The sequence below is a fragment of the Vicugna pacos genome, chromosome 12, assembly GCF_048564905.1.
Source record: "Vicugna pacos chromosome 12, VicPac4, whole genome shotgun sequence".
NCBI classification, from domain to species: domain Eukaryota; kingdom Metazoa; phylum Chordata; class Mammalia; order Artiodactyla; family Camelidae; genus Vicugna; species Vicugna pacos.
Genome location: NC_132998.1, coordinates 18,998,576 through 19,026,376, shown reverse-complemented (window position 1 = coordinate 19,026,376; position 27,801 = coordinate 18,998,576). Strand labels below are relative to the sequence as shown.

Genomic DNA, 27,801 nt, shown 5'->3' with positions numbered 1-27,801 from the left:
CAAAATTCCTGCCCTATTTGGGGAAAAGGAAAGCAGACCAGATACACAGTCATTTTTATTTCTAGGTACATTTTTCTAAAATGATTCATATTAGTCATTTTTTGCTAAATTAGCCTACTGCTTATATAAATGGCTTTATTCAGGGGGTATTGTAAATAATACCGAAAACATGTTTGTTTTAGATATTCATCTTCTCATAGGTACCAATGTTAATGTATGTTAACAAGAATGATAGCAATAGATTTTGTTCTGAAAAGAGGAGTTTTCACACCTTGAGCCATCCTTGTAGAGAATATTATTGTGAACGTATCCTTCATCACTCAGAAGGTACATTCTGGAAGTTCATGTTTCTAATATCCACTTCCAGTTTCCCGTTTTCAGAGAGCTGTTTGCATCACTGGGCCAAGGCTTTCCCTCTGTGCTTTATCTTCTCATGATCGTCAACTCCACGGCTTTTTGCTCATTCTGCTCTCTTCACCTTCAGACTTCGTTTAGTCACAGGTCCTACTCCCCATCTAGAATCCAAAGCCCACCATCAAAGACCCCAGTTGACTTTTCTTTCTTCAACTCTCACCATTCCTCCAAGTATTTCCTGTAGTCAAGTATGAATTTCTACTCTTAGAACATATCCTTGATCTTCCTTTTGTTTGGAGATATTTTTGTCCTGGATCCTCAGATGTGCTCAAAATCAGTCCATCAGCTGCAGTTTTCACTGTATATCTATCTGGCTCTTCCTGTCCTGACCCAGTCTACACCTGCCCCTACCTGTTGACTGCCCAGCTGTTTGGAAAAGCCCCAGTGTAGCCATTTAACCATCATGAGAACACTGTGTGCCTTTGCCAAGAGGGACCCTTTAGAATGGTTCCAATATTCCATTCTGCAGGTATTTAAATGGTCCTGGGGTTTTACAGCATAAGAAGCAGCGGGGGAGGATCAGACTGCCTCCTTAACCATTCTGTTACAATTGTTTGGGCTCCCCAGACTCACAAAGTCACAAATATTTCCATCAGCTTCTGCCTTTAAAGCTCTGTATTGATTCTTTAGGGCTGTGATTACCACAAATTTGGTGGTTTGACACAACAGAAGTACAAAATCAGCGTTGTCAGGGCTGTACCTTCCCCTAGGATCCTAGGGAACAAAACGCTCCTTCCTCTTCCAGCTTCCGGTGACTCCAAAAACCCCTTGGCTTATGGCTGCATCACTTCAATTTCTGCCTTTGTGGCCACGTTTCACCTTGCTCTTTCATATATCTCTTTCCTGTATTTCTCTTATAATTACACTTGTTATTGGATTTAGGGCACATCTAGATAATCCAGGATAATCTTATACAAGATCCTTAACTTAATTTTAGTCTCAAAATTAAAATGATCTGCAAGATTCTTTTTCCAAGTAAGGCCACACTCCCAGGTTCTGGTGATGTGAACATAGACATGTCTTATAGGGTGTCACCAGTCAAACCAATAGAGCCTCTCCTTCCACAGGAAGCTCAGAATCATTGAAAGTTTCCAGTGAGGATGAGGGGCCACGCTACCCGGGGTCGTAACAACCAGCTGTGCTATTTTTTTTTTCCTTTTCTCCACGAAAAGTTCTTCACAAGTCAAAACTTCATCTTCCCTCTTCCAATTACCTAAAATAAGTTCCTATGTATACGAATTAAGACAAACAAACTGATTTGGTGTGAAGGAACGGCGGAGGAGGTAAGAGATTAAATAAAAGAGGCAGAATTAAAACAGAGGGGCAGGCAAAGCTAAACTTGTAACCAGAAAGTCAAAAATACACGTCAAATACGTAAAACAAGTTCTTAACAAAATAAGAGACTGGATGGCAAAATGAGTGTCTAGGAGATTTATGCCACAAGTACCACAGACAGCAGCACGAGGCATGGGAGAGTCTGAGCTATATAGGACTTTATCCAGAAGTAGAAACTGGACACCAGGATGCTCAGATTTATTGTGGTGATGGGTACCGTGTCTTAAAAAGCTACTTATTCAGGGTCTGCAGTGCCAGATGAGAATTCCCTAATTTGTATCATAATGAGTCATGCATGAGCCTCAGGGAACACATTTTCCAAATAAGTGATGTACAGGTATTTACATACATATGTGTAGGTTAATTATTAAAAACACATGTGAAAATATTTTATGAGCACTTAAACTAATACGTGGTCCTGCTTTGGTTGTACGCTTTATCATACCTCAATTAAATAAGCAATTCCAAGTCATAGCCTGCCCATAATTTGTAATTTTCCCATTAATATCTAGTAGCATAAATCCGGAGAAATACTTCATACATCTGAATGAATTATTTTAACATGTATTGTCACTGCCCCAGATGATTTGGTATGAATCTAAAAAAGAAACCAAAAAGGACATAAACAGATAGTCCCGTAAATCATTCACTACCCATACACTGCAGGGCAGTCCATAAAAGTTTTAACTGCCCACATAGTACTCTTGCCTCTGGAAATCTCTCTGGATTTTGCTTTCAGAATCTACCTCCTTTCTATTCAGGGTGTTGCCAGTGGACTAGCAGCAGAGACATGAGCCAGGAGCCCACTGGAAGTTCGTATATATATGTTCTTCCTAACTTCTTATCTATTAATGATCTCTCTTACTTCCTTGAACTGAACATTTTGTCTTTCTTCATTTTTATTTTTATTTCAGCTCAATGGAATACGTGTCGTTTTCTGAAAACAGGAAAATAAACATGGGGAGTTATAAAAGTGACGTTACTCAGCTAACGTTCTCTATTTTGATGTTTATTTTCTTTAGACCCCCCAATTATTGAAGGAAATATGGAGGCAGCAAGAGCGGTGGATTTAATCCCATGGATGGAGTATGAATTCCGTGTGGTAGCAACCAACACATTGGGTATAGGAGAGCCCAGTATACCGTCAAACAAAATTAAAACAGATGGTGCTGGTATGTAGGAGAAACGTTATAAAATGTAAAAGGCTTATAAATTCAGTGACACTGTAATGCATAATTGAATGCTTTTGGAAATAATGCTCTGAGGTAAGTAATTCACCTGAAAAATGTGTGTATAGGCATTTCACATTGGTGTGTCCATTCAGGTGTGTCAAGACAGTCAAAAATTAAGAGGAAATATGAAGCCTAAGAATATTTTTACATAATTAATGGGAAAGAGGTAGATAGGGAACACTGAATAATCCACTAGACACCACTTAAATGTAGTTGGTATTTAGAATATAAACTTTAATGTAAATTCTGAACCTTAAGCAAGTAGACCCATGCATAAGCAGGCTCCAACATTTGGAAGGCTCGTGATTTTTCGTGTCTCTTGAAGACATTTATAACTGAATGGCCACGTGGATGGAGGGGATGGATACGGACGGAGAGCAGGGTGAGTGGGGCATGGGGAGAATGGGGCAGGGACCCTTGGATCTGCACCACCGGGGGAGTCACAGCTTTGCAGAAACAGCTGTAACGGGTTCCTTCAGTATTGGGTGTGTCATTCTAAACATGCTCTCTTATCGCAGCTCCACCTTGGCTACTCTTCCAATTTAAGTACACACTTTTGTGCTAAATACCAACTCCATTTTTATAGCCTTTAGTACAAGAAGTACCCTGCTCTATTTTCTTTGTCCCTTGCATTTTTAGGCAAAAATATCGTGATTCTAATAATAGCTCTTCTTTATTATTCCCTGTCTATGAAAAAGAAAATGTTTTGCAGACTCTCTGAGTTTATTTTCACTATGCCTTGCCAAATTTCAGTGCTCTCTTTGGGGGAAAATATTTTAAATGGATGACAGACCGCCATTAAAATTCTACTGTGATATCTTAATATCGTCTCTCCACATTTCTGGATACCTCAATTTCTTGGCCTCACTTCTAACTAGAATTATAAATTCTACTGTCTTTAGTTTTTAAAGCCAAGTTATTCACAGTAACTGCCATCAATAAATAGTCTCTTAAAGTTTCATGTAATTTCATGTAATTTCCCAGAGAAAACTGATGATTCTGTAATAAAGGAAGAAGATAAACACTAAATTACTGAGCTGTGCTGAGTATTTTCACATGCATTTCAACTGAGCCTCGGAAGAATACTTTGAGGTTGGTTCTGCAATCCAGTGCTCATTAAGAGGCAGTAGACTTGGAGACACTAAACAGTTCACCTAAATTAATATCACTACTTGCAAGATTCAGAATTCAAATCCAGATCTGTTTGACAGATCTCACATATTAAACATTCTCTCTTAAAGGTGGTTTCTCTGTGACTCTAAAATCATACCCCCCTATATGAACCTTTATTAATGTTCCAGTCAAAGCTCATATTGCATTCTCGATTATAAAACTAGATATGACTTAGACACTGATTATTTTTGTTTGTTTTAGTATATCCACCTGTGAATGAACACAGTTGTTCCTTTTTCTCTACCTCACAGAAATCTAATCAGGACATGGGGGTGATGTAAGAGAATGCAGGCACTGCATAGCCAGGATACTTGTGTTTGATTTTGATTATTCTCTAAAGCTTCCTAGGTCTGTAACAGAGGCTGCTGTGTGATGGGCTGAACACAGTTGCTCTTTCTTGAGAAACAAAAATAAAAAGGAACTGGGACTTTTCTGATGGATGGTTTCAATCACCTAATTCGTGCTGAGGGATCATGCACTTGATTTGATTTAACAAGTATTCATTTTCAAAACAAAATTGCAAACACATTAAATGATTAAGTCAGTCTCAGTAAACTTATTTCAGTTAAAAATTATAACATGTTTATCCCAGGCTCTTTTTATCTCATTGAGCTTCCTTAATTTTCTCTGATCTGTGGACTAGTGAAATATGAATGAATTCTGATCTGAACACATCTTTTGAGGTATGAAATTGTTCATAGGGAGGGAAAACACACTTTGTTTGGCATAGGGGTACACCCTCCTCTCTCTTTCTTAGGAACTCTGTTATCAAAAAATTTCTTTATCATTTATTTCAGAAAATGATTGCTTTAGTATATACTGGTTGATCATCTGGACAGAATTGCCGTAAGATCTTAAATTTATTTTTAATCCCAAAGTAGAATTTTAAATGCAATGTGTTTTTAAGAATCACAATAAAAACCAATGTTTCAGAGAGAAAAAGTCAATCTGATTCTTTCATATCTGAATCTATGAATATAATTTATATTTAATATTATATTTAGAAGAAGAGGATAATTTTTGATGGGCTCACTGCCATCAGTTTGTATGTAACTCTGAAGACCTTCCAACCTCAAAGTCGTCTTCACTTTAGAAACGCTGGGAAAAATTTGTTTCAGACTCACATCAAACCTAACATTTTGATAAGGCTGTTACCTTCAGCAAACAACTTTTGGCATCACCTTTGTAAAGCGTCACCTCTGACTTTATGTTTGTTCAAATGGTACTTTGTTAAGGAATTCATTCTTTTTCTAGTGTGCATAGAACATAACTTCTCTTAAAAGCCTTCAGAACCAAAACAAACATAAAAGTGATAAGAAACCAGTCTTATTCACAATGCAAGATACGGCCCTATGGTGATATAATGAGACGATTCATTGCTTTCAGTTGCAAAAAAACAATAAATCCTGTGACCTCTAATACATTAGTTAATCTTTTATAAGAAAATATTTTAGGATCTTTTATTAATCTGGCTGCGTGGCTACCATGTTTTATGTACTTGCTGTTTGTTATCAGATATATTGCCAAGCCCTCTGCTTACATTGCTCCATTTATTCCCACCATAACTTGATGAAGTTGGTATTATTATTCCTAAATTGACAGACAAGGAAGTCAAGATTACACTGGTTGATATGATGCAGAGCTGGGACTCAAATCCAGGGCTCTGGAATTCTAAAAGCTTCGTTCCTAAGCCACATTCTGGGAGGGCAGTGTGCAGTATGGTAGCTCCAGGACACTGATCCCTCAGTGGACTCTGGGTTCCATCTTTTAAAAGCTCTGTGATTAGAGGCACATTACTTAACCTCTCTGAGCCTCAGTTTCCTCATTTCTAAATGGAAATTATTTATCTTATGAAATTATTTTTTGTGATTAAAAAACATGTAAGGAAAGCAGTTAATACTGCCTAGTACTATGGTACTAGTATAGTATAGGACCATAATGTTTGCTGGATAAAAATTGTCATTATGCTATTAATGCCCATTTTAAAGTTTAATATGTTTGTGAGAAAATATTGTCAATTATGCAATTGATCACCTCATTGGCAGTATATTTCCATTTTTATACATTTATTTATATATATTAATGTATATAGTTCCATGTTTATAGAGGATCATGTAATTTCAGGTAGTTTTTATCATCTTAAAGGAATAATTTTATTTATTGAAGACAATAGCATTCAACAGACTTTCTCATTCATTGATATTTTTCCTTTCATCCTGTTTCCTAAAAACTGAATATTCATAAAATTGGACATTTACATTTTTTATCCTTACAAGAAAATTAAAATACATTCTAAAACAGGGGGATGTTTGCCTTGTCATGTACCATTATAACAACTCTCTGAGAGATGCCAGCATATGTTATGTGGGATAAAGGCGAGCTCCCATTTGATGGAAAGGTTGCTCCTGTGCCTCGTTCTGCTGATTGAAAGACAGGACATTATCTAGTGCAGCACATGCCCTTATCTGTCCAGTGGCTTCATGTTAAGATCACCGGGCACAGTTGGGTACATTCTTTGGTTTCAGACAAGTGCATTATAAAATGGATGGTCCCAGATGAAGAATTAGAAGATGTGTTTGCAACTCGTTGTAACACATTCAATTCTGACTGTAAGAAAGAGATAGCTGAAGCATCCTTCAAAGTGACGTGTCATTGTGAGGCATACCCCCATCGCCAGGGGCCCCGCAGGTGCGGGTGCTGAGGTGATAGTCCAACATGGTGCCTTCAGGTTTGTTGTGACAGCTTTGCCGTTTATCTGCCAGGTCAACCTAAGAAGGAACAGAGAGAAAAGAAACATAACACTGGAATCAGCACTTTCATACTGTGTATAGAGCTTTAATTCCATGTCTGATGAAGCTATTCTGATCATTTATTTTTTATTTTAAATATGTTTGATAAAGGAAAAGAATGGAGCTAAGAACATATTTTGTAGCTAGTAGGGTGCTATTCTAAAGTTAGTAGCTGTCACCAATTTAAAAATAGTTAAATCTCTTTTTAGAAGAAGCTAAGAGTATAGACTTTAAAGCTAGCAGGAGGTGTGAGTTAAAGTGTCAGTCTGTCTATGTGTGAGCTGTGTGCCCTGGGCTAGTTAACCAACAACTTCTTTTGGGACCCATTTGCCTTTCTTGTAAAAAGGGGATGATGTTACTTTTCTGTAGACTTCCTTCAAAATGCTGACCTGAGTATCCAGTTAGGTGGCGTATGTAAAAATCATGTCCAGTTTTTATTAAGCTGGGCTTTTTCACTCATTCATTCATTCATTCATCCAGCAAACTTTTACTGGAGATTTTTAACACATTGACTTAAAACCAGTTGTACATGTTAAATTTCTACTACATTAACAGTTTTCAGGATTGGAGTCAGATTTTATTCATACCGTTAACTTCGGTGCCTCACACAGCACAGGGTCCAGAATTGGTACTCAAAATAATTCGTAGAAGGAAAAAGGAGGAACAAGAAGGGAAAGATGATGGTTCTGGCAACTGCAAGTTAACAGAGGATAATGTAAAGCAGTGATCAAAAGCTACAGGGATATTCACATATTAAAATTTAGGAGAATCCATTACCAAATATAATGTTTTGTGTGAAGCAAGGTTAACATACACATTGACGCTTTCATTTTTAATACAGTGAGAGAGTAAAACAGGAAGTGTTCATCCTTTTACTTAATTTAAACGAACAATCCATAATTGTTTTGGATTGCTTATAATACATTTACTATGCATTATGATTATTTCCATTTGCAGCGTTCTTTTCTGCCCATGTAGTCGTTCCCCCAGATGACTTATTTTTAGATTCTCATTCCATTGAGCAGTTAACAAACTTATTCTGCTCTGCCCACTTAAATTTCCTGTTTGAGAACAAAGCGTAGATGAACAGACAAACTACAATTTTGGCCTGTTAAGACCTAAAGATATTAATATTTTGTGAACTACCTCAGACCCTAAATCATTTTTTTTTTAACCTAGAAAAAACATCAGTGTAACATCGTAGATGCATGAACATGGTGTGTGTATGCACGGCTGGGACACTGTGCTGTGCACCAGAGGTTGACACATTATTGCTGACTACTTGAATTAAAAAAAAAAAAGAATGTGAGCAATCTGCTTCACCATCAGAGCAGGAGATCCTAAAGTTACAAAGAACGTCTCTCATTTGAATATTTAAATATTATACAGTATCTTCGATTTTACTCATGCCTCTTCAGAAAGAAAATATATTTATAGATAGAATAAAAGCAGTTGTAAGACTTTAATCCCTTTGGTTATCTAGATCGTAGAGCATCACTTACATACCATTTAAATCTCTTACTTGAAAAAGTTGCTTTAAATCACAATGAAATTCTGATGCACATTAACATAAAAAGCTACACTCATGCTAAGTTTATTTCTGTAAACAATGGCTATATACGTTAAAGCAATAATTAACAAGAGCTAAGCAGTCAACATATTTTGGATCAGAGGCCGCATTTCATATATCCATGATTTTTATAACAAGATTTGTCACCAAGTTGTCTGTACTTTGTTAAGTAAAACACCAAAGCCCCAAAGATACTTACATGCAAATTATTTAAGCATTCAAATCTAAAAGTAAAAGCAGCAGATTCGTTTCTTTTCCTAGGAAAGCCTAGTCATGGCGCTGGCTTGAGTTTCAAATAGTTTTTAGATTTTCCACTGAAATACAGAAGCCCTATTATATAAACATCATTAGACTGAGACAATGGCAAAAGGACAAGTTAATAAAACCTCACTATTTTTCATTGTTTATTCATGATTAATCCAGTAATTTTGTATTTTTTCCTAAATGTTTGTCTAAATTCTTTTTAATGATTTATTGTTGAAAGAAAGTCTAGTTTGCTCACTGTCAAGTGCCCTGGAGCCTAAAGTTAAATAAGCTTCCTTGTTCCTGGGGTGATTTACCTCCCTGAAAGGAATCCCTGTTTGGCCTAGTCCTCCTGTCCCGCCAGGGCTAAGTGCTCCGATTCATGTCAGATACATAGGTTGTATGTCAGTTCCACCTGTGGAAAAAAAGTCCCTTAGCTGCTAAAGCTATACAGCTGAATATTCAAAGCTTAAAGAAGGAAATTAAGTCAGTTATTAATCCAAGATGCAAAACATTCTCATAAAAGACAGTTACTTTTATTTCTGTGCTTTTGTTTGTCTTATTTTCAGCATCATGAACTCAATGGGTGATCTTTGAAGAGAAAAACAGTCTTGAATTACTTATTCGAAGTGTGTTGGGTCTTAAAAGGAACATTATGAAATGGGGAAGACAAGCACTGTAACATAAACATACTCTATTTTTAGCTCTGTTCAAAATAAAAAGGTTAATATTGATTATAATGAAAAGGATTACAGTGAAATGCTTTGGCAAATAATATTTGTCCTGGTGAAGGCAATATTTGATTCAACTAATAGCAGTATAATAAATTATTCTAGAGTTATTTTTGAGATTATGTGCCTGTGACCACAATATTTGTACTTAGAGTTAAACACACAAAATTTGATTTATTCATTGATTATAAGACAACACGCTCTTTGTTTCTCTATAGCATGTAAAATTTTACCTTCAGAATATGAGTTATGGGTTTAAAGGAGTATTTTAATATCCCAGCTTTCAATATTTATTTTATTTAAAGTGCTAAAAGTAAATTATCTTTTAACACCCCCACACACTCAGTTTCATTTCTAACACTCGTGTGGTGACAGCTGAATAGTAAAATAAAATCTCTCAAACTTCGCATTAATTTCTTAATCAGGAAAGGAAATCACATAGCTTTATAGGTACAAAGAAAAGCCTACATTTTGTTTGTTTCTGTGCAGTTAACGTACATAGTTCAGCAAAGAATGTATATGGTTAACATAGAAGAAGTTTTGGAGTATTTATCTGTGAATCACAGTTACTTATTAGGCTCTATGGTTCAGTACACGAGTCCTCTGAGGAAAGTGTAATGGTTTCCTATGGGAAAGGATGATTTGGAGACTCAAAGAAGAATTGACATTTCATCATTCTTTAAGATGTTGACAGATCTGGGAGTGATGCTCAGAATGAGCCACAGCAGTTGTGTGGGAAAATGTATGTCCTCTGTAAAAATAGGGTCTTCATCCATGTGGCTGGGTAGCTGGCCTCCCAGAGCCTGGAGGAGTGCAGAAGCAAAATATGCTTTAGTATTTATCTGTACATCTCCAATTAGATGCAAATCCAGTAAGATGTAGCCACAAATAAGATATAGTATACAAATCCAATAAGATACAGCACCCGCCTTGAAGGACTCTCAAGGAGAGAGAGTAACTTGGAGAAAAACAAGAGGCTATTGGACTTGGCTGTTAAAAGCAATTTTGTGATTTTTGAGAGAGTGACTTCAGTGATATGAAGTGAAAAACAGATTATTGGGTAAAAAGTGATTATGAAACGGAGTATGAAAAATAGTCATAGATCAGTTCTTCTTTGCAGCTCAGTGACAGGAAAAGATGTGACGGCTTGGAGATGAAGAGCACAGCAGGATTACAGGATGCTTTTTAAGGATGGAAAGACTGCATAGGGTAGTCACCACAGTAGAGAGACTGAAAATCAAAGGATAATATAAAAAAGATGCGAGTAGGGGAGGACTGGGGTCACTGATGGGGCAAGGTTCCAGAATAGGTTTGGGCATTGAAGATGAAAGATTAGGAACAATACTAGATTTCTAATATTTCCAGATATTTGGGGGAGGCCTAACTGTATGTTAATGCACATACACCATTTCTTAACAGTTATTTGTCGATTGAGGCATAAAACTAACATAACAATGAGTTATTAAAAGGTCATAGGTTTCAAAAGTAACAGCTGTGAAATATTTTCCCAACAAAGTATGTCTCATCTTTCAAAATCATAGTAAATGAAAGGACACAGAAAAAAAAAAAGAAAATAAAAAGATGGGAAGGCAAATGCTTCCTTTGTTGAAGGAAACCGGCACATTTCCTATGGCATTGAGTCAATTTTTATCTTGGCAGTAAAACAGATTATCACAACAACTCTGGGACATTGTTATTATAATTGAGTGGATCACATGTGAGCTTGTCTTTTCTAGTGAAAGAAAAAAACGTATGGGTTCTGTAGTGAATGAGAACTCTAAGGCCAGAAAAAAAAATCACACAGTCTGTACTTTTTGTGGTTTTGTTCATTTATTTGTCTATTTGTTTCAGCACCTAATGTGGCTCCTTCAGATGTAGGAGGTGGGGGTGGAAGCAACAGAGAACTGACCATAACATGGGCGGTAAGTATCAAGAAGTTGCGTATATTATAGCCTGCTTTACCTACAGTGAATCTCCAGCCCATTTTGTTTCCAGAAGTAAGCTGAAATAAAAGACAATGCCCCAAACACAAGCAAGAATAAATTACCAAAATTAATTTTTTTTTCTTAAAGGCATGCCAGATTTTACCTGGCTTACTATGGCTTAGTGTGCAATTCTTGTGCAAAAATAGATTCTTGATGCTAAAGGGTCTGTTGGCCTAAAAGATTAAACAAATGTTCAACTGTCTTATTCAAGAGATGTTCTGAACTCACTGTGGCCTGATGACGCAATTGCAATTTATAACATTTGCTCTGAACTTTCAAAATGCCAAAGATTTGGTTAAAATGTCTTTTATATCAGGACCTGTTTTTAAATTAGAGTTTGCTTTCTCCCTCGAGACTTACATTGATCACCACATGTAATCTATCATGATAGGTGAGTCTTTAGAAGTCTCTCCAAGTGACTTGTTACTGAGGTGTCCATAACATTTTATTAAGTTTGTATGATCCAAAGGGGAACTTTGTATCAGAGGTTATACTATGGGGAAAACAATGCATCTTACTGGAGTTTTGAACTGAGAGAGATATTGGGAGGAAAGGGAAGGCTTTGATAGCACGAATTTGTGTGGATCAGACATCTGGCATTTATCAAGGTAACATATTTTATATAGCTCTGTGCATCCATTAAATATTTTCAGTATTGAATCACTGCAGATAATCAAAGAACACAACTAAGGCTCCAAAGGATTCTGAGAACTGCAGGAAAAATGACAGTTTTTATTCTTTACATGAGTCAAATTGATTTATGTAATTAATGAATATTTAGTAAAAATTGACTTACTTCGCTCTGTGCTGTGTATTTATATTTTATGTTTGACATTTAAATCATAATTTTAAGTAAGATTTAGGAAAACGTTGCCTCTTCTTTGTTCAAATTTCAAAGATGTGTCAGTTTTAGTGACAATGTCACGTACAAAGGTGAAGATATTGGGAAAATTTGAATACCTTACTCCTTTCCATAGGCTTGATTTTCTAAACTCTGTAGGTATCTGCCGCACAGTGAGATGGGGAGCTTGTCCAAAAAATCAGAATTGGAAATCCTGTTCCAAAAATGTGAAATCAAGTCTCTGGGAATAGGACCTGAGACCCATTCATTTTTGAAAGCTTCATAGCTAATTCTGATATACGAATTGCAAAAAACTAAGTCTAGAACTATCAAGAAAAAAGATTGACACTCTGGTGGGGATGTTAAGCTCTTCTATTAATAATGTAAAACCACATTTTGTTCATCCATGTGGTCATGCTACAAGATTTCAACCAAGTGTAACCTCACCCTTTGAGCTTTATAGATTTCCATATGTTCCTGTTTAACATAAGGATACTCAAGCCACTGTGTTGTATTCAGTGCAAGGTTTTTCCTCAAGACACCTTAAATTTGCTGTTCTGGTAAAAAAAAAAAAAGTAAATGTACAATATTTACAATGGGCACATTTACCTTATTGGCTAAAAAAGACTAAATGATGCGCACTCCCTAAATTTGCTTTGAGTCAGTATTTATAAAATAGTGTTAAATTATGGAAGCCCCCTAGGGCCCTCCCAGTCTTCTAGGAGCTCTTATTTGTACTAAAGTTCCTTGTTTTCACAGCAGAAAAAGAAAAAAAAAAAAAAAAAGAACTGTTAAGGCCGATACAGACTCCTTTATTGGGCAGTTGATGTGTAATAATAACTCTGAGAAAACAATGGGAAACAGAGCTCTGGCTTCAACAGTGGAGTCGTCTGGGGCCGGGAGCCAGCCTCCCACAGATAAGGGTGATGTTCCTCCTTCCTCCACGCCCCTTCTGTCTTTGTCCTCGGACCACTTCTGTGGTTCGGTTACAACCCAGATCATCTAGAGTATTGTAAACTCTCTTACCATAGCCTTTCACCCCCTTAAGAAATTCATTTACTTACCCACTGAAGAAATATTACTTGAGGCCTCAGTCTGGGTTCCAGGGACAAAGAGATAAATAAAACTGGCAATAACCTTGCCCTCGTGCAGCTTACATTCTGCTAGTCAAGAGAGACAACAAAGTCGATGACCAGTGAGATCTACAGTGTGGGTCATGATGATGTGAAAGGGAAGAAATAAAGCGGGGAGATGGGGTATGCAGTACTGAGGAAAGGGTCTTGGAATGGCAGATCCCGTGGCCAGGAAAAACATCAAGGAGCTTTTTGACCTCTAGAAAGTGAGGGAGGGGCCTTTTGACACACGGGAAAGCATCCTAGGGAGAAGCCCTGGGATGTTCCAGAAAGAGCAGACTCGGTGAGTGAAGTCATCGCGCGTTCAAGCACCTTCGTGCCCCGGCCTTTCCAGGCAGCTCTCACCTGTGAACTCAGTGTGCTTTTACAGAGAGCACGCTTTCACGTGTAGCGTGATTATTGTCGGCGTCGGATTGTTTTCCCCGTTGACTGTATCGCTTAACACCATTTCCTATTTCAATTTCTGTTCAGCCTTTGTCAAGAGAATACCACTACGGCAACAACTTCGGTTACATAGTGGCGTTTAAGCCGTTCGATGGCGAAGAATGGAAGAAAGTGACAGTCACTAATCCAGATACTGGCCGATACGTCCATAAGGATGAGACCATGCGCCCTTCCACTGCGTTTCAAGTCAAGGTCAAAGCCTTCAACAGCAAGGGGGACGGGCCCTACAGCCTCACAGCCGTCATCCATTCAGCACAAGACGGTGGGCAGACGGGGGGCAAAAATCGGGTTCTCCAGCAGGCGCTTCGTTTGCAGCCTTTTGAGCTACTTATTAGGATCTGTTTAAGATACAATGCGTTTGGTAAACGAGTGCTATTTAGAGCCAAATTAAAATGTCAGCCCCTTTGTCTAAATGATGAGAGCGTTGCCAAAATCTTTTTCAACCTTGAGATGGTGTTTACGGTAGTTAGGGAATCTCCGCTAAATCATTGGCTTAGACCCCTGTTCCTGGCCTCTTTGATTATAATTTTGCAGTCAGAAATTCTCCAGACTTGATGGGAACCTCCGTATGTCTGTGCATTCATAAAATTCACTACTTGACAAATTCCTTAATGTTCACTTTTTGATTAAATTTTTCCTTTTAACTCAAAATTATGTAATTGTAGCATTTATGTAACTTTTTTGTCATCGCAGTAGAGGGCTGGAATTTTATTGAAGGGAATTGATGAATTTTATGAAAAAGGAATCAAAAACCCAGTTTAAATTTATTTCTTTGAAAGAAAAAAATGTCTGAAAGGCTATTCAAGGGGGAAAAAATACAGATACTGGTTCTCCTTGTTTTTCAAGAAACTTTAACTGAATGGAGCATGCTCCTGGAGGACTTCATATATATACTATAAATATATATATTATAGGGGATTATATATAATTATAAATATGTATCAGCAAAGTATATATGGGTATTATATACAAATATAAAATTATATATAAATATATCATTATACATAATATATAATGCAATGTATTATACAAGATACAATTATATAATGCATTATATATAATTATATATTATAAAATGTAATGTATAATTATATATAATTATAAATATATATAATTTTATATTTTTATATAGTTATATGTATTTATTATACATTATATATTTATATATAATTATACATATTATGTATTTATATTTGTATATAATTATATATAGTATATATATGTATTATATATACAGATTTATATATAATAATGAGTTTCAGATTAAACATAATTATATTGATTTCTATGATTTCCTATCTAAGCTGCTCTGCTTTTTATTATTTATTTTCCTATTAAAAAAGATAAGATCTCCTCCATCATATCTCTGTACTCATATACATCTTATACATAATTAATGGCCAGAAAAGCAAATAGGGAGTTTCATTGCCCTCTGACCTAACAGTTTGTGCTTGGCCAAGTTTCTTTTTGCACATGTGTAAGAAGCACAGATGGAGGAGTTTGAAACCTGAAAACTATGTGAGATGCTCTTCTGATCTCTTAGAGGAAAAGCACTATTAATTTACCCAATTTGCATTATTTTTGGTCCACAATAACCATTTAGCTACCCCTTAGAATTTATGCTCTTCAGTCATAGAGTTATTAGCTTTCATATTTGCTAAAAGTTTAATATCTATTCAAATCACCACATGATCTTTACTTCCAAGACAAACATGAAAGGCAATTTTACGTGTATGTGTATATATTTATATATACACACACACACCTATGTATACACACACACATACTTTTTTAAAGTTAGCTGAACTAAATGCAGAGAAAGAATGAAAAGTAGAAATTATTTAAGTTTATTATCAATTCAGGACTTTCTAGTCCTGAGTAATTAATCTTAGTTTTTCTACACTTGTTCTGATTCCGCAGAAATGTGATAAGTTGACTTGGTGTGAATTGTTTGAACAACATGAGTACATCTCACAAAGAAAATGAAAGTGTAAAGCATTTTACTAGTTATTTTCTCACCCAGTATTATTTTTTTTACTGTTTTATTTGATGCCAAAGTAATCAGGCAAAAGGTCATGCCTGTCATCTCTTAAGTTATAACCATCTGTATTTAATCATATTTCTTTCCTAAATGTTGCATGAGTCTCATAAAACCTGCGTGTGCTGAAACTTGTGTGTGCCCCTCTTCTCTTCTGCTGCTGAGAAATCAATCATAGCACCACATGTTGATCTTGATCGGAGAAGGCGACAGCGTTCACAGGCAGGACGTTTTAGCGTAAAGGAGGATTATGGTTTGTTAATAAAAGACAACAAACATTGATCACTCCTGCTTAAGGTTTCCTTAGTCTCTTTCTGTAATTTTCAGAAGGGATGTAAATTACATATCTTTTCACTGAACAGAGGCCTTTTTGATACATATTTGACTTGATGCCCAGTTGGAAGATTAGACTTATAAAAGCTTTCCTGAGCCCACAAAGCAGTGGATGTCACAACTTGTTTCAAAGGATCTTTAAAAAAAAAAAAAAAAAGTCTTAGCTTAAACATGAAAGAGAAAGAGAAGTATTGCTGGGTGTCTTTAGCGCACATAAATAGGATGTATTAGAAAGTTGAAAATTAATTGTAATGTATAATATTCTATACTAAATACCAAATTTCCTATTTTTGATAATATAGTTGTCATTCCTTCAGGCAGCAAATGGTGCTATTTGAGTTTCTTAATATAAGCGTCTTCTATAAGAATATAATGTTCTCATCAAATTCCGATTTCAGCTCCCAGTGAAGCCCCGTCAGAAGTAGGCGTAAAAGTCTTATCAGCTTCTGAGATATCGGTTCATTGGGAGCATGTTGTAGAAAAAATAGTGGAAAGCTATCAGGTGAGTCCAAATTTTATCAAACCCATAATTATCAGCGTGCGTTTTCAAATGTGTTGCATCTTTCAACGTTGTGTGTCCCTCTGATTTATGTGACAATTAACACTATATTCTCTGTGCTTAATATGTTGGACATTTATAAACAAATTTTTAAGAGTAGAGCAGAGGTTCCTAACTGGCTTATCTATGAGAGGTGTAGAGTCCTGTGTGTAGGTAAACAATTGGCCAAAATAAAAACTAAGGTAGTAATAGTAGGGATTAAGCAAGATCTTTTGAAACATTCTTATAAAATGTTGGGAATCTCAAATTTTGGGGAAATCATTTTGGTAACTTGGTAATTTAAAATGCCATCCTATTTGAATCAGTAGATCCACTTCTAAAAGGCTCTCCAAAGTAAACAAAATATGTATCTTATAATGTTATCTATGAAGGCAGAAAATTGGCAACACTCAAAATGCCCCCCCCCCAAAAAAACTCCCCTTGAAATGTCTTAAAAGAGTAGTGGGAATTAACTAGATAGAAAGGAGAGGACCTGTCTTAGTTGAAAGGAGTAAGACCTGGAAAATCGAACCTAATTTTGTTGCAATCTTTAACATGATGCTAATGAAATTTAGACTTGATTGTGTACGAAAAATGAAGTCATCTCCGATTTTTAAGCGCAAAGAGTGAAAATTAAGAGGAATTGACATCCTCTTACCTTGGCAGATGAGCAACTGGATGGCAAAGAGAGTCAAAGACTCAACCTGAGTTAGCGCTAACATAACAAAGTGTCGGAGCAGTGTCTAAAACTTAGATGTCCTCATTCGGAGTTCGGCGCTGTACGCCAGATCACAGAGCCCGCCTCCTGCCTTATTCAGTGAGGGGACGGTGACTGACGTTCTGGAGCCATGGCCAGTGAGCTGCCCACCCAGTCAGCTTGCCCTCTTATTTCTTGTGCTCCCCCTCCTCCTTTGCCCATGGAATACGCATTTCATGGAGGCAGATTCTGTCTGTTTGCCTATCAGTGACCAGAGCAGTGGGGCTGCGGTAGGCAGGATGCAAATATTCGCTGAGTGCTGATAGTTAGCATGAGGTATCCTCAAATAAAGGGCTGCAGTCTGGTTATCCCAAGGCTATTTTTCTGAGACGTAGCCCGAGGTGCTAGGTTGTAAACACACAAACAGGAAAGCGTTTCTTCTTGACAGCGTAGCTTATGATTTGGGTAGATGTCAAAGCGTTTTCAGTTCATCTTTGCAAGCGTTCAGCTGAAGTTGTCACCAAGGGAATGGAATTATAGGAGTGGACTGTGGAGACCCAATATTCATAATTTATTAAACTTACGGTTACATTTACAGCTGGCAGAAAAGACATGGGAAAGAGAGAGAAATTCACTACGTGTTACAAGCCCCTTTAGTAAACAAATCCAAGGTATCTTGGGAGAACACATCAATATTTAGAGCTTTCAAGCCATATCTTGGACAGAGGAGTTCTTCCTTTTTATATTATCCATTTCTAAGTAATAAAAAAAGAGAAAAAAGATTATTTAATATATAACCCACTCACTGAGTCAAAGTGCTAAAGATGCATTTTACTTTGTAAAGCACATGCTACAGAAATATATGTTGTCTTTGTCTAAGAACAATTTTATGACTTCCAACATGCAGGGTACAAAGGAAATATGAGACGGGAAGCGGTGCGCTGGCACCAGTGAATTTAGACAATAATCAGAACCTACGCTTTTGATGGGGAGGATTTTCAAGTAAATCTTCAGCAAAAAATAATCTTTAAATAATCTTTAACAGCTAAGATTTTCTCGAATGATTAAAAAACCTGTATGCCATCAAGGAGTTTAGTTTCACAGATCTCTGGCTTTTTGCAACTTCACGCTAGAAAATTCTGAGCTTAGTTGCTGAGCAGACGTGGCTTTATCTCTCAGCTCTGTCACTTAAGAATTTTGCGGAAAATTTATTCAAACTTTCTGAGCCCTAGTTTACTCACCTGTAAAGCGGAGAGTAATGAGGGCCTCATAGCGTGTTGTGTGGAGGAAATGAAATAACCAGTGTGTGGTGCTTCTCCCTGTTCGTGAACATTTGAAGATGATGATGATGGTGATGATAAGAATGATATTTGTTGAGCCTTACGACGTTAAACCCTTAATTAAAGCTAATCATATTGAATCTACACAGTGCCAGGGTATAGACACTGTTATTTTAAAGATGAAGAACTTGAGGTTTAGAAACATTTGTCTGAGTAATAATTGGCATAACCTGACTTGAACCTAGGTCTTCCCTCTCCAGAGCCTGGTTAATTAAAAATGCTGGAAGTAAACCACAGAATTACTGTTTCCATTTATTCTTTCTTAAAAAGTTTTAAGTCTTTCACACAGAGCTTTGAATATCAAAGAGACAAGCATGAAAGCTTAAAAGAGAAAATCCGTAACATTTATTTTCCTCTAAGAAAATGCCCCTGTGTGGAGGTGGGGGTGGGGTGCGGAGGGCTGGAGTCACTATAATGTGGTTATTTTTTCTATTTTAAAGTAATGAAGGACGAAGCCAATAGTTTAACAAGTTAGATGATCAAGAAAACTAACACCCCATTGCACTTCCCATGAAAATATACTATGGGTCTATGTTATAAAGAAACAGAGAAAAAAGTAGCAAATAAAATAAAATAAAATAAAATAGTTGGAGAAGCCCAAGTGCTGTGTGACTGACCCCATCGCAAAGTTAATTTCCTGACATTTCAAGTGAGAACTGTAAGCAGCTGGTTTACAAATAATCTTCTCTTCCTTTGAGGTTTTGAAGTGTATCTTGTAGAAAGTTCAGATTTTATTCTTCATTTTTTCCCTCTTGCCTAGTTAAAGAGCTCCCCACTTCTAATCTTAATACTCAATTTTCCACTGCCTTGTCGGTGAGCGAGAGGAATGCAAGAAGTGTTTCTTATCAAAGGCTTGTTAGGACTTTGGGTTCCTGCCCAGGAATCCGCAAATTACTTAGTCTGCTCACCCAGCAGGTAAAGCATTCACTTAATGAAAACAAGCAATGTATGCTATCAGGAATAATAAATACAAAAACTGAATTGGAGATTAATGCAGGTGATTGATTTCACAACTATCTTAAAAGATTATCAAGCCTGAGTAGTTTACTCAGATGTCTTTAAAGGTAAAATTATTATAGTAAGCATAAGCTCAATTCTAGGAAGTGCCTTATTTTCTTATTTTGGGGAAAGCATCCATCTTCACCTGGATCTCCCCAAAGCAAATTCTGACGCACAGGTGTGGAAAAAGTTAGTGTTTTTGTTGTTGTTATTGTTGCAAATATTTGTTTGTTTTAAAATGATCCCTGAAAACAGATATGAGGGAACACAGTGTGACCAGGAAAGGGAGAAGTTAGATTTAAAAAACAATGTATCTTGTTGGCAACTGCTGTGGGCAATTGGTACCGCATCCCTCGGGATCTTTGAAGAGCTTGTAAGTGCGGCTCAGAATTGCCCCACAGGGGATGAAAGTGGAAGCATTCACCCACTCCTGTCTCCCATTGTTTAAAAGTGGCCCAAGGGCATCACCTCCCCTCCCCTCCCGTGGACTGAGGGGCAAGGTTCATCCCGCAGCATCAAGGACGCTCACATTCTAAAATAAGGAAATCAGAGGTGACTTGGCACACTCAGTAACTCTCTCGGCTCCCGAGTTAGCAGGACGTAACTAAGGCAATGCTTAAATTTATTGTGAAGTTCAGTGGAGATTGCGTAACGCATAGATCCCTGCCAAAATCGGATGAATCGAGTAACTGGCCATTTAGGATACAGGTGCAAAGAGTAAATTAAAGGAATTTTTCTGTTCCTTTTGCATTGTCAAAATGCCTCGTGGAATTTTGGGTAAAAAGTCACAAAAATTTTGTCACTTTAGTTCCTCATTTTAGTGCATAGTGTCTTTTAGAAATGGCCTTTATTATATGAATCTACTTAAAAAGCTTCTCCTCTTTAAACTGGGTAGGGAAGTTCTTATAATAGAACGAAGATGGTAAAATGGGGTCTACATCTCCATCAAGAAGCATTTCTATAAAAATGCCTGAACCTCATGGACTTCAGTTTTGATTGCTACAAGACACAGTAAATACCCTCATTCTAGGTTTGTTGAGAAGATAATGAAGGTGCCTGGCATTTCATTGGGATAATAATGTTCATTTTATTTCTCCTCTGACAAGCTGTGGAGGCCCTGTGTGTAATGTAGTTCAAATGCCCATTGAAACGTGGGCCATCTGCCTCCTTCTCAGGTGAATGTCTTCACTGCCTGAGCGCTTCCAACACCAGGAAACTCACGCCTTCACACAAAGCTACCATCCACATACAGTCTTCTCTCTGCCAGCTGAGATCTGCCTTTGGAGTCCCTTGGTGCAATTCTCCTTCCTCAGTTCTGAGGCCATCCTTCTGGTCAAAGCACAGAAATGCCACAGAGATTCATTCAAAACTACTAGGAAGTATGTTATTTGCATTAGAAAAATGGTCCCTAGTAAACAAAATAAAAATAATGCAAAGGAAGCCAATAAGCAGTTAGTAACCAGCCTTTGTTCTGAAATGTGCTCATTCTACATATAAGCCTCACTTGGTTACTAAGGGAATTTGAGCCATCCAGTTCCATTTGATAATAGTTTCGTATGTGTTTATTTACGTAAATTAAAATTTCAGGATTATGTAAATGTTAGATATTACGATCTAGGTATTTTGGTGATTTGTGAAATTAAAATCCCATTGTTTTATAGGTAGGGCATCTAAAATATATAAAATAGCAGTCCACTTATAAGCAATCCTTTCCTTTTTATTTATAACTTGGATACAATTATAGATTTGTAACCAATTAAACAGCCTTATTTGAGGAATGAAAATAATAATTTATAGCCTTTTACTTAAACTTTAAAAGACAAGGAAAGCTATCATTGATACATCCGTTGGTAAAGGTAATCATTTCTAATCACAACATGGATGAAATATTTTAAAATTTATTTTAAAGATAAACAATTTCTATAACTAATCAAGTTATGAGGTATAATATTTCTTTGATACCTGGCTTCTATACAGGTTCAAAGGAAATGACTTTGCATGCATGCTTCTGAAATAAGCCCTCAGAAAGTAATTATGTTAGCATGCTCTAAGCCACGTGACTATTTTTGTTTATCAGTGGCTTTTAACAATTTGAAATCATGTAAACAGAAATAAAGCAGAAAACAAGTGATATAAATTATTGTGGCAAATACTTCCAAGCAGAGGCCAGTTTTGTATTTTGAGAATAAATGGTACAGAGTTCTTTGGCTTTTTCTCCCGAATTTTTCATCAGTGTCAGACTATTGCAGGCCATGAGGTGAGCCTTTGATTTGCCTTCGACATCTGTAATCAGATCTGCATCGTGCCCCTTGCCATATTCTAAGACTGATAGAAATGTAAGTAGCATTAAGTAACCTTTGAGAATACGATGCTCAGCCACCATCAGCGGTGTCCTAGACAACTGAAAGGAGCTTTTCACAACTGAAGCGTCTGAATGATGAAAAAGTATAACTCAATTTGAACGTTTGCAGATTCGGTACTGGGCTGCGCACGACAAAGAAGCGGCTGCACACAGAGTTCAAGTCACCAGCCAGGAGTACTCGGCCAGGCTGGAGAACCTTCTGCCCGACACCCAGTACTTTGTGGAAGTCAGGGCCTGCAACAGTGCAGGGTGTGGGCCTCCCAGTGATACGATCGAGACCTTCACCAAGAAAGCACGTGAGTCTCAACGCTTGCATTGTAGGCTTGTCAAAAGCTCCCAGTCGATTCAATCAGAATGCAGGTACATTTGAGAGGAATTTCCTGTGTCTGAGCACATTAGGTTTTGCATAAATTGAAAGACAAAAACAAACACACAAAACATTATTAGATATTGTAGATGATGAAAGAACATGGAGAACACCTTCATACATTTAATGTTCCACGGTAGAGAAATAAAATTACAGAGCCTCCCTTTGTAAAGCCTGTCCCCCAAATTTTGCATCATTAGCTAATTAACTTGTTATTATTTGAAACTTGGTTCCGTAGGAATGCATCAATAGCATGAGAAAATAAAAATCCCATGATGTATCTATGCTTTGATTTATAAACCGTTGTCATTGCACAGTGCGAATACAAGTTCAATGTTGTAGCATCATGTTCAGTCTCTTACTACTGTATGTTCTGTTAATATAACAAAGCCACCTGCCCTGCTCACATTTTCTGGTCGTTCCCATCTCCCTGGCTTCACACGATAGCTGATAGCTCCTTCTTGAACCCACATTCAATAGACAGAAGAGGAGAATTTATATTCAGGACTCAGGGAAGCTTCCCAAGAATTTGAAGGGGTGATTATCATAAGAGCGGGACAGAACTGGTAAAGAACCAGCACTGCATCTGAACAGGGCAAGGGCAGCCATTACTTGTGGTCACAGATGCTACCAACTGAGACATGCCTCAGGCTCTGACTGGCTTGCTGGAATGTTCTTATCACGTGCCCTGATCTACATTGGGCGCCCATCATGGCCCCTCTTGCTCCAGCACTACTGTCCTCTGGGGCAAAGGTGCTGTTGCTGGGGGAAAGAGGAGGCAAATCTAGAGGGGATGGAACCAGCTTGGACCTCAGGGCTTTTGCTCTAACACCACAGGACCCGAAACTGCCCCCAGTAGGGCAATGATGGCTAATGAGCGTAGGCGAAGCTCCAGCCCACACCTGGCTCTGGCTCTAGCTCCTCCATCTCCAGCCTCCCCTCCCACCAGAGTGACAGTTACCAGCACACCCTGGGAGAAAATGTGACCCATGCTCAGTGATAGAGCACGTGCTTAGCATGTACATGGTCCTGGATTTTCAATCCCCAGTACCTCCATCAATCAATAAATACATTAATTAATTAATTAATTAGAAATTGGGCAGAGGACATGGAGCTAGCATAGCATGGTTAATGAGAAGGAGCAATCTGAAGGATAGGAGGAAAGATTGCAAGAGATTATGAATTTAAGAAAAGATATTCAAGAAGGAATTCAAAGGTCAACTCTGTGAAATGCTCCATAGATGTTAAGTTTGAAAAGAATAAAAAAAAATGACATTAGAATTGGCCAAGTGGAAATGATTGATGACCTGAAAACAGTGGTTTCAAAAGAATGGTGGAGAGAGACACCCAAACGTAGGTTGTTGAGAAGAGATGAAGAGATTATTATATTACCTACCTCTCAGGGCCACGTGATGCACTGAATGAACCCGTGGATGTAAAGGGCATACCCTGGTGTCTGGCATATGGTGCACACATCAAAATTAGCTGTTATTACTGCTGTCACACCATTATCAGTATTATATCTTGTGATGTGATTAATTCCAGTTTGTAGAACTCAAGCTGCGTATGGTGACCATCAGTCGTATATTATTATTTTCACAGCTCCAAGCCAGCCTCCAAGGATCATCAGTTCCATAAGGTCTGGTTCACGCTACATAATCACCTGGGATCACGTGGTTGCGCTATCAAATGAATCTACAGTGACAGGATATAAGGTATATAAAAGATAACTGGTTTACTTCCCACACATGCTTCATTCCTACAGAGAGTAATTGATTGGTTTTTTTGTTGTTTTGCTAAAACCCATTCAGCTTTCTTATTCTAGCTGTATAGCAGAATCAGATGATGTAATGCCATGGTAAATTTTGAAACGCGAAAAGCTCTTCAGTGAATTCCAGGAAAATGTTATGTCAAGTGAGCTAGATGGAGTAACTGTGTCAAAGAACAGAGTTGTTAGAATAATTAGTGCTTAAAGAAGAGAGAAAGAATCCATTTGGTTTGGAAATGAGTAAGATAGTGTTGCCCAGAACACAGTGAATTCTTTGGTATATCGCAATAACTTCTGTAAATGAACAAAAAAGGAGACAAGATTATTTCTATGCATTCTCTATCACACATAATGACTTTTTCATTGCAGACCAAATTTTAGGAGTGATGTGAGAAAAATTTAAATTATGAGACAATTTTTTAGACAACTTCAATATATTGAAAGAGCCCTCATTTTATAATGTTTTTATAAAAAGACACATTTTTTTCCCTTCTATTTTAGGTCATTTCAAAAAATAAAATTCAGATGCTTAAGATGCATCCTCTTGGATCACCCAAAAAAATAGGTGAAATCATTGTCTGTGAATTAAAAAAAAAAAAACATGAATTTTCCAGCTAGAATTACACATAGCTTCCTAAGATGTTTTTTTTTTAATCAGTGAAAGTATAAGCATTGTTATTCTGGTTGTAGTGTTAGGGCATTGGCTCATCATTATCAGTTAAATATTCATATTTTGAAACTTTTAAAGGTACTCTATAGACCTGATGGCCAGCATGATGGCAAGCTGTACTCAACTCATAAACACTCCATCGAAGTCCCAATCCCCAGGGATGGAGAATATGTGGTAGAGGTCCGGGCACACAGTGATGGAGGAGACGGGGTGGTGTCTCAAGTCAAAATTTCAGGTAAGCCAATCATTGAAGACACATTTCAGTTAAGTATTCATAAGTTTCCAGGTCCATACGGATTTCCAATGGTAAAGATGGGACGGATATTCCCACCAATGTCAATATCATTTGTGAGTCTGGCTCAAAATGACAAGGATGCACTGAAACTTGATATTTCCTCCTTTATGAATCACAAAAACACATGTGCAACATATCAGATACTTGGTGGTGATTATCTGGACATCAAAGCACAATTAAAATCTCAAAAGGTGTTAAAATGGTATGTCATATTAGACCATTAGATAATAATGTCAAACTTCTCTATCAAAAGGAAATTCACTGGACTGCTATTCATATTCATCTAACTCCTTTTTCTCTATCTTACACGTACTAATATAGTAATAAGATAGACAGAAAATAGATGATAGCTTCTTTTTTTGCCACCTTCCTCTCTTTGTCTCAGTCTTTCTATTCCTTTTCTGCAAACTCCAATTACTTCTCTGGTGACTGAAATAAAATCACACAACGTGAGAGTTGTGAGTTAAGTTTTATTTGGTGCAAAATGAGGACTACAGCCTGGGAGATAGCATCCCAGAAACTGAGAAACTGTTCCAAAGAGGCAGGGGAAAACTCAGTATTGTATATGATTTCAGTGAGGGGGCTACCTGCAGGCAAGCACACATCTAGGCAGAGGCTTTGCTGCTGGCCACAAAGAGGAGATGTCACTGTTAATGATTTTAGTGCTTTTCTAGATATGAGGAGATGCAAGAATTGGGGTCATAGAATCTTCTCCTGAAAATATCTAACTGAAGGCACATTCTGCCAGCTTTCCCAGAGCACAGAGCAGCTCATTCCTGAACTCCACCCTGAACACCTTTCAGGGTGTGTTGGAGGTCAGCGGCTGCAGCGGCTCGTGATTTAATCCAAGCAGAGGTAGATGGCAAGTGCCAATGTGATCTAACCCTTGTAGAGGCAGATGGAGAGTGCCAATTTTTAGTTAGCATCTCAAAGCATTGGTTAATTTGAAATAAATATTTAAGGCAATGATTTATTCCCTTTTTGGATTGGCAGAACTCCACTATTTGTTTAAATTTTGATACTTTTTTCTCACCCTGTATGCATGGTGTAGTTTAATTATCCTGAATTAAAATTGATGTTCTTTTGAGAATTTTATGAGTCTATGAATACTAGAAGATGCTATATCAAAGACTGAAATAATGGATTTAGAACAAAATTTGGTGATTTATAGCTAAATAGATGAACATGTTGTATATTAACCTATTAAAAAATCCTTTAAAACAATGCCAGAGTTTTTTTTGTGCAACCACAACTATACAAAGAAACTGTTGAATTCACACTAGGAAATGTTAGATGTTAGGTGAATAGTATTCTAGAATTTTAAAAATATGAGTTAATGTTTATATGCCTTATGCTGCTTATTCATTTATTCATTTAAAAAATATACATTAAATGCCTATAATATGTCAGGCATCATTTACATACTTAAATTGTGCAACCATTTGTATTATTTCCACAAGCCTTTGAGTCCACATAATGGTCATCTCCTGCTAGCTCTAATGTAATTCTAAAATTTTCCTTAACTTCCAATTTTGGCTTCCTATAGTCCATTTTCTATGCAGCAGCCAGGGTGATCCTTTCAAGCAAAAGTCAAATCACATAACTCTCTTTTTAGAAAGACATCCTGTAAAATAAAGTTTGAATTCCTTACCCCAGCTTACGGTGACCTATATCCTCTGGCCCTGCCAAATTCTGTCTCCAAAGTTAAGTGATGTCTCCCTTGCTCTGTTAACCTTTTTTTTTTTTTGCTTTGTGAACATACCAACATTATTCCTGCCATTGCAGATTCATTCTTGTCATTTTTGTTTCTGCTCAGATGTCATCTCCCCAAGGAAGAATTATACGGCTGTCAATGTAAGACAGCCCCCTTCTCTAATGCTCTGTCACCATCACATCACTTTTAAAATTTCATCATAATATTTACAACCATTTAAAATCATTGTATTTATTAATTTATACTGTTTATTGTCTGTCTTTATCCTTACTTGAATGGAAACAAGTTCTTGCCTGCCTCGTTTGGCCCTTGAATCTCCTGCACTTAGGGGACATACCTGGTGCATAACACGGTTTTACTTGTTGAATTAATCTGTGATTTCTGTACAGAGTAAGATTTAGTTACAAGAATAATTTGGGCAACTTAAACTCTAATTTAGAATGTTGATAGACTTTTCCATTGGACATTTGATTTCCACTATGACATGTGCTAATTCAAAAGTTTGATTCTTAGAAAGATAAAGACTTCATGTTAGAGATATTCTAGAAAATTTATCAGACATAGTAATGTGTAACTCTATTTCTCTCTGACCTGAACAGTGTTATCTGCTGTCTTTATAAATTATCCCCTATCTGATGCTTATAGTTCACATAGAGGCAAACATAGTATCGCAAATATTTCATCACAAACATGCTATGTCTAATCAGTTCTGCACTGTCTTTAGAGAAGCTTTTGTTTTTATACATCATTGTGAGCTAAATTAGGAATAAGATGAAGATAGCTACAATAT

General features: G+C 37.0%; 1 protein-coding gene across 3 annotated transcripts in view; it reads left to right on the top strand.

Moving 5' to 3' along the window:
* The window catches only part of CNTN1 (contactin 1), a 284,008-nt gene that overhangs the window by 230,260 nt on the left and 25,947 nt on the right, over positions 1-27,801 (top strand). For all 3 annotated transcript variants that reach the window (XM_006202860.4, XM_072972986.1, XM_072972985.1), the window contains 7 exons: positions 2,772-2,921; positions 11,339-11,409; positions 13,918-14,152; positions 16,660-16,763; positions 22,307-22,493; positions 24,167-24,279; positions 25,081-25,237. In XM_006202860.4, the coding sequence (XP_006202922.1) occupies positions 2,772-2,921; positions 11,339-11,409; positions 13,918-14,152; positions 16,660-16,763; positions 22,307-22,493; positions 24,167-24,279; positions 25,081-25,237 (1,017 nt within the window). The remainder of the gene's footprint in view (positions 1-2,771; positions 2,922-11,338; positions 11,410-13,917; positions 14,153-16,659; positions 16,764-22,306; positions 22,494-24,166; positions 24,280-25,080; positions 25,238-27,801) is intronic.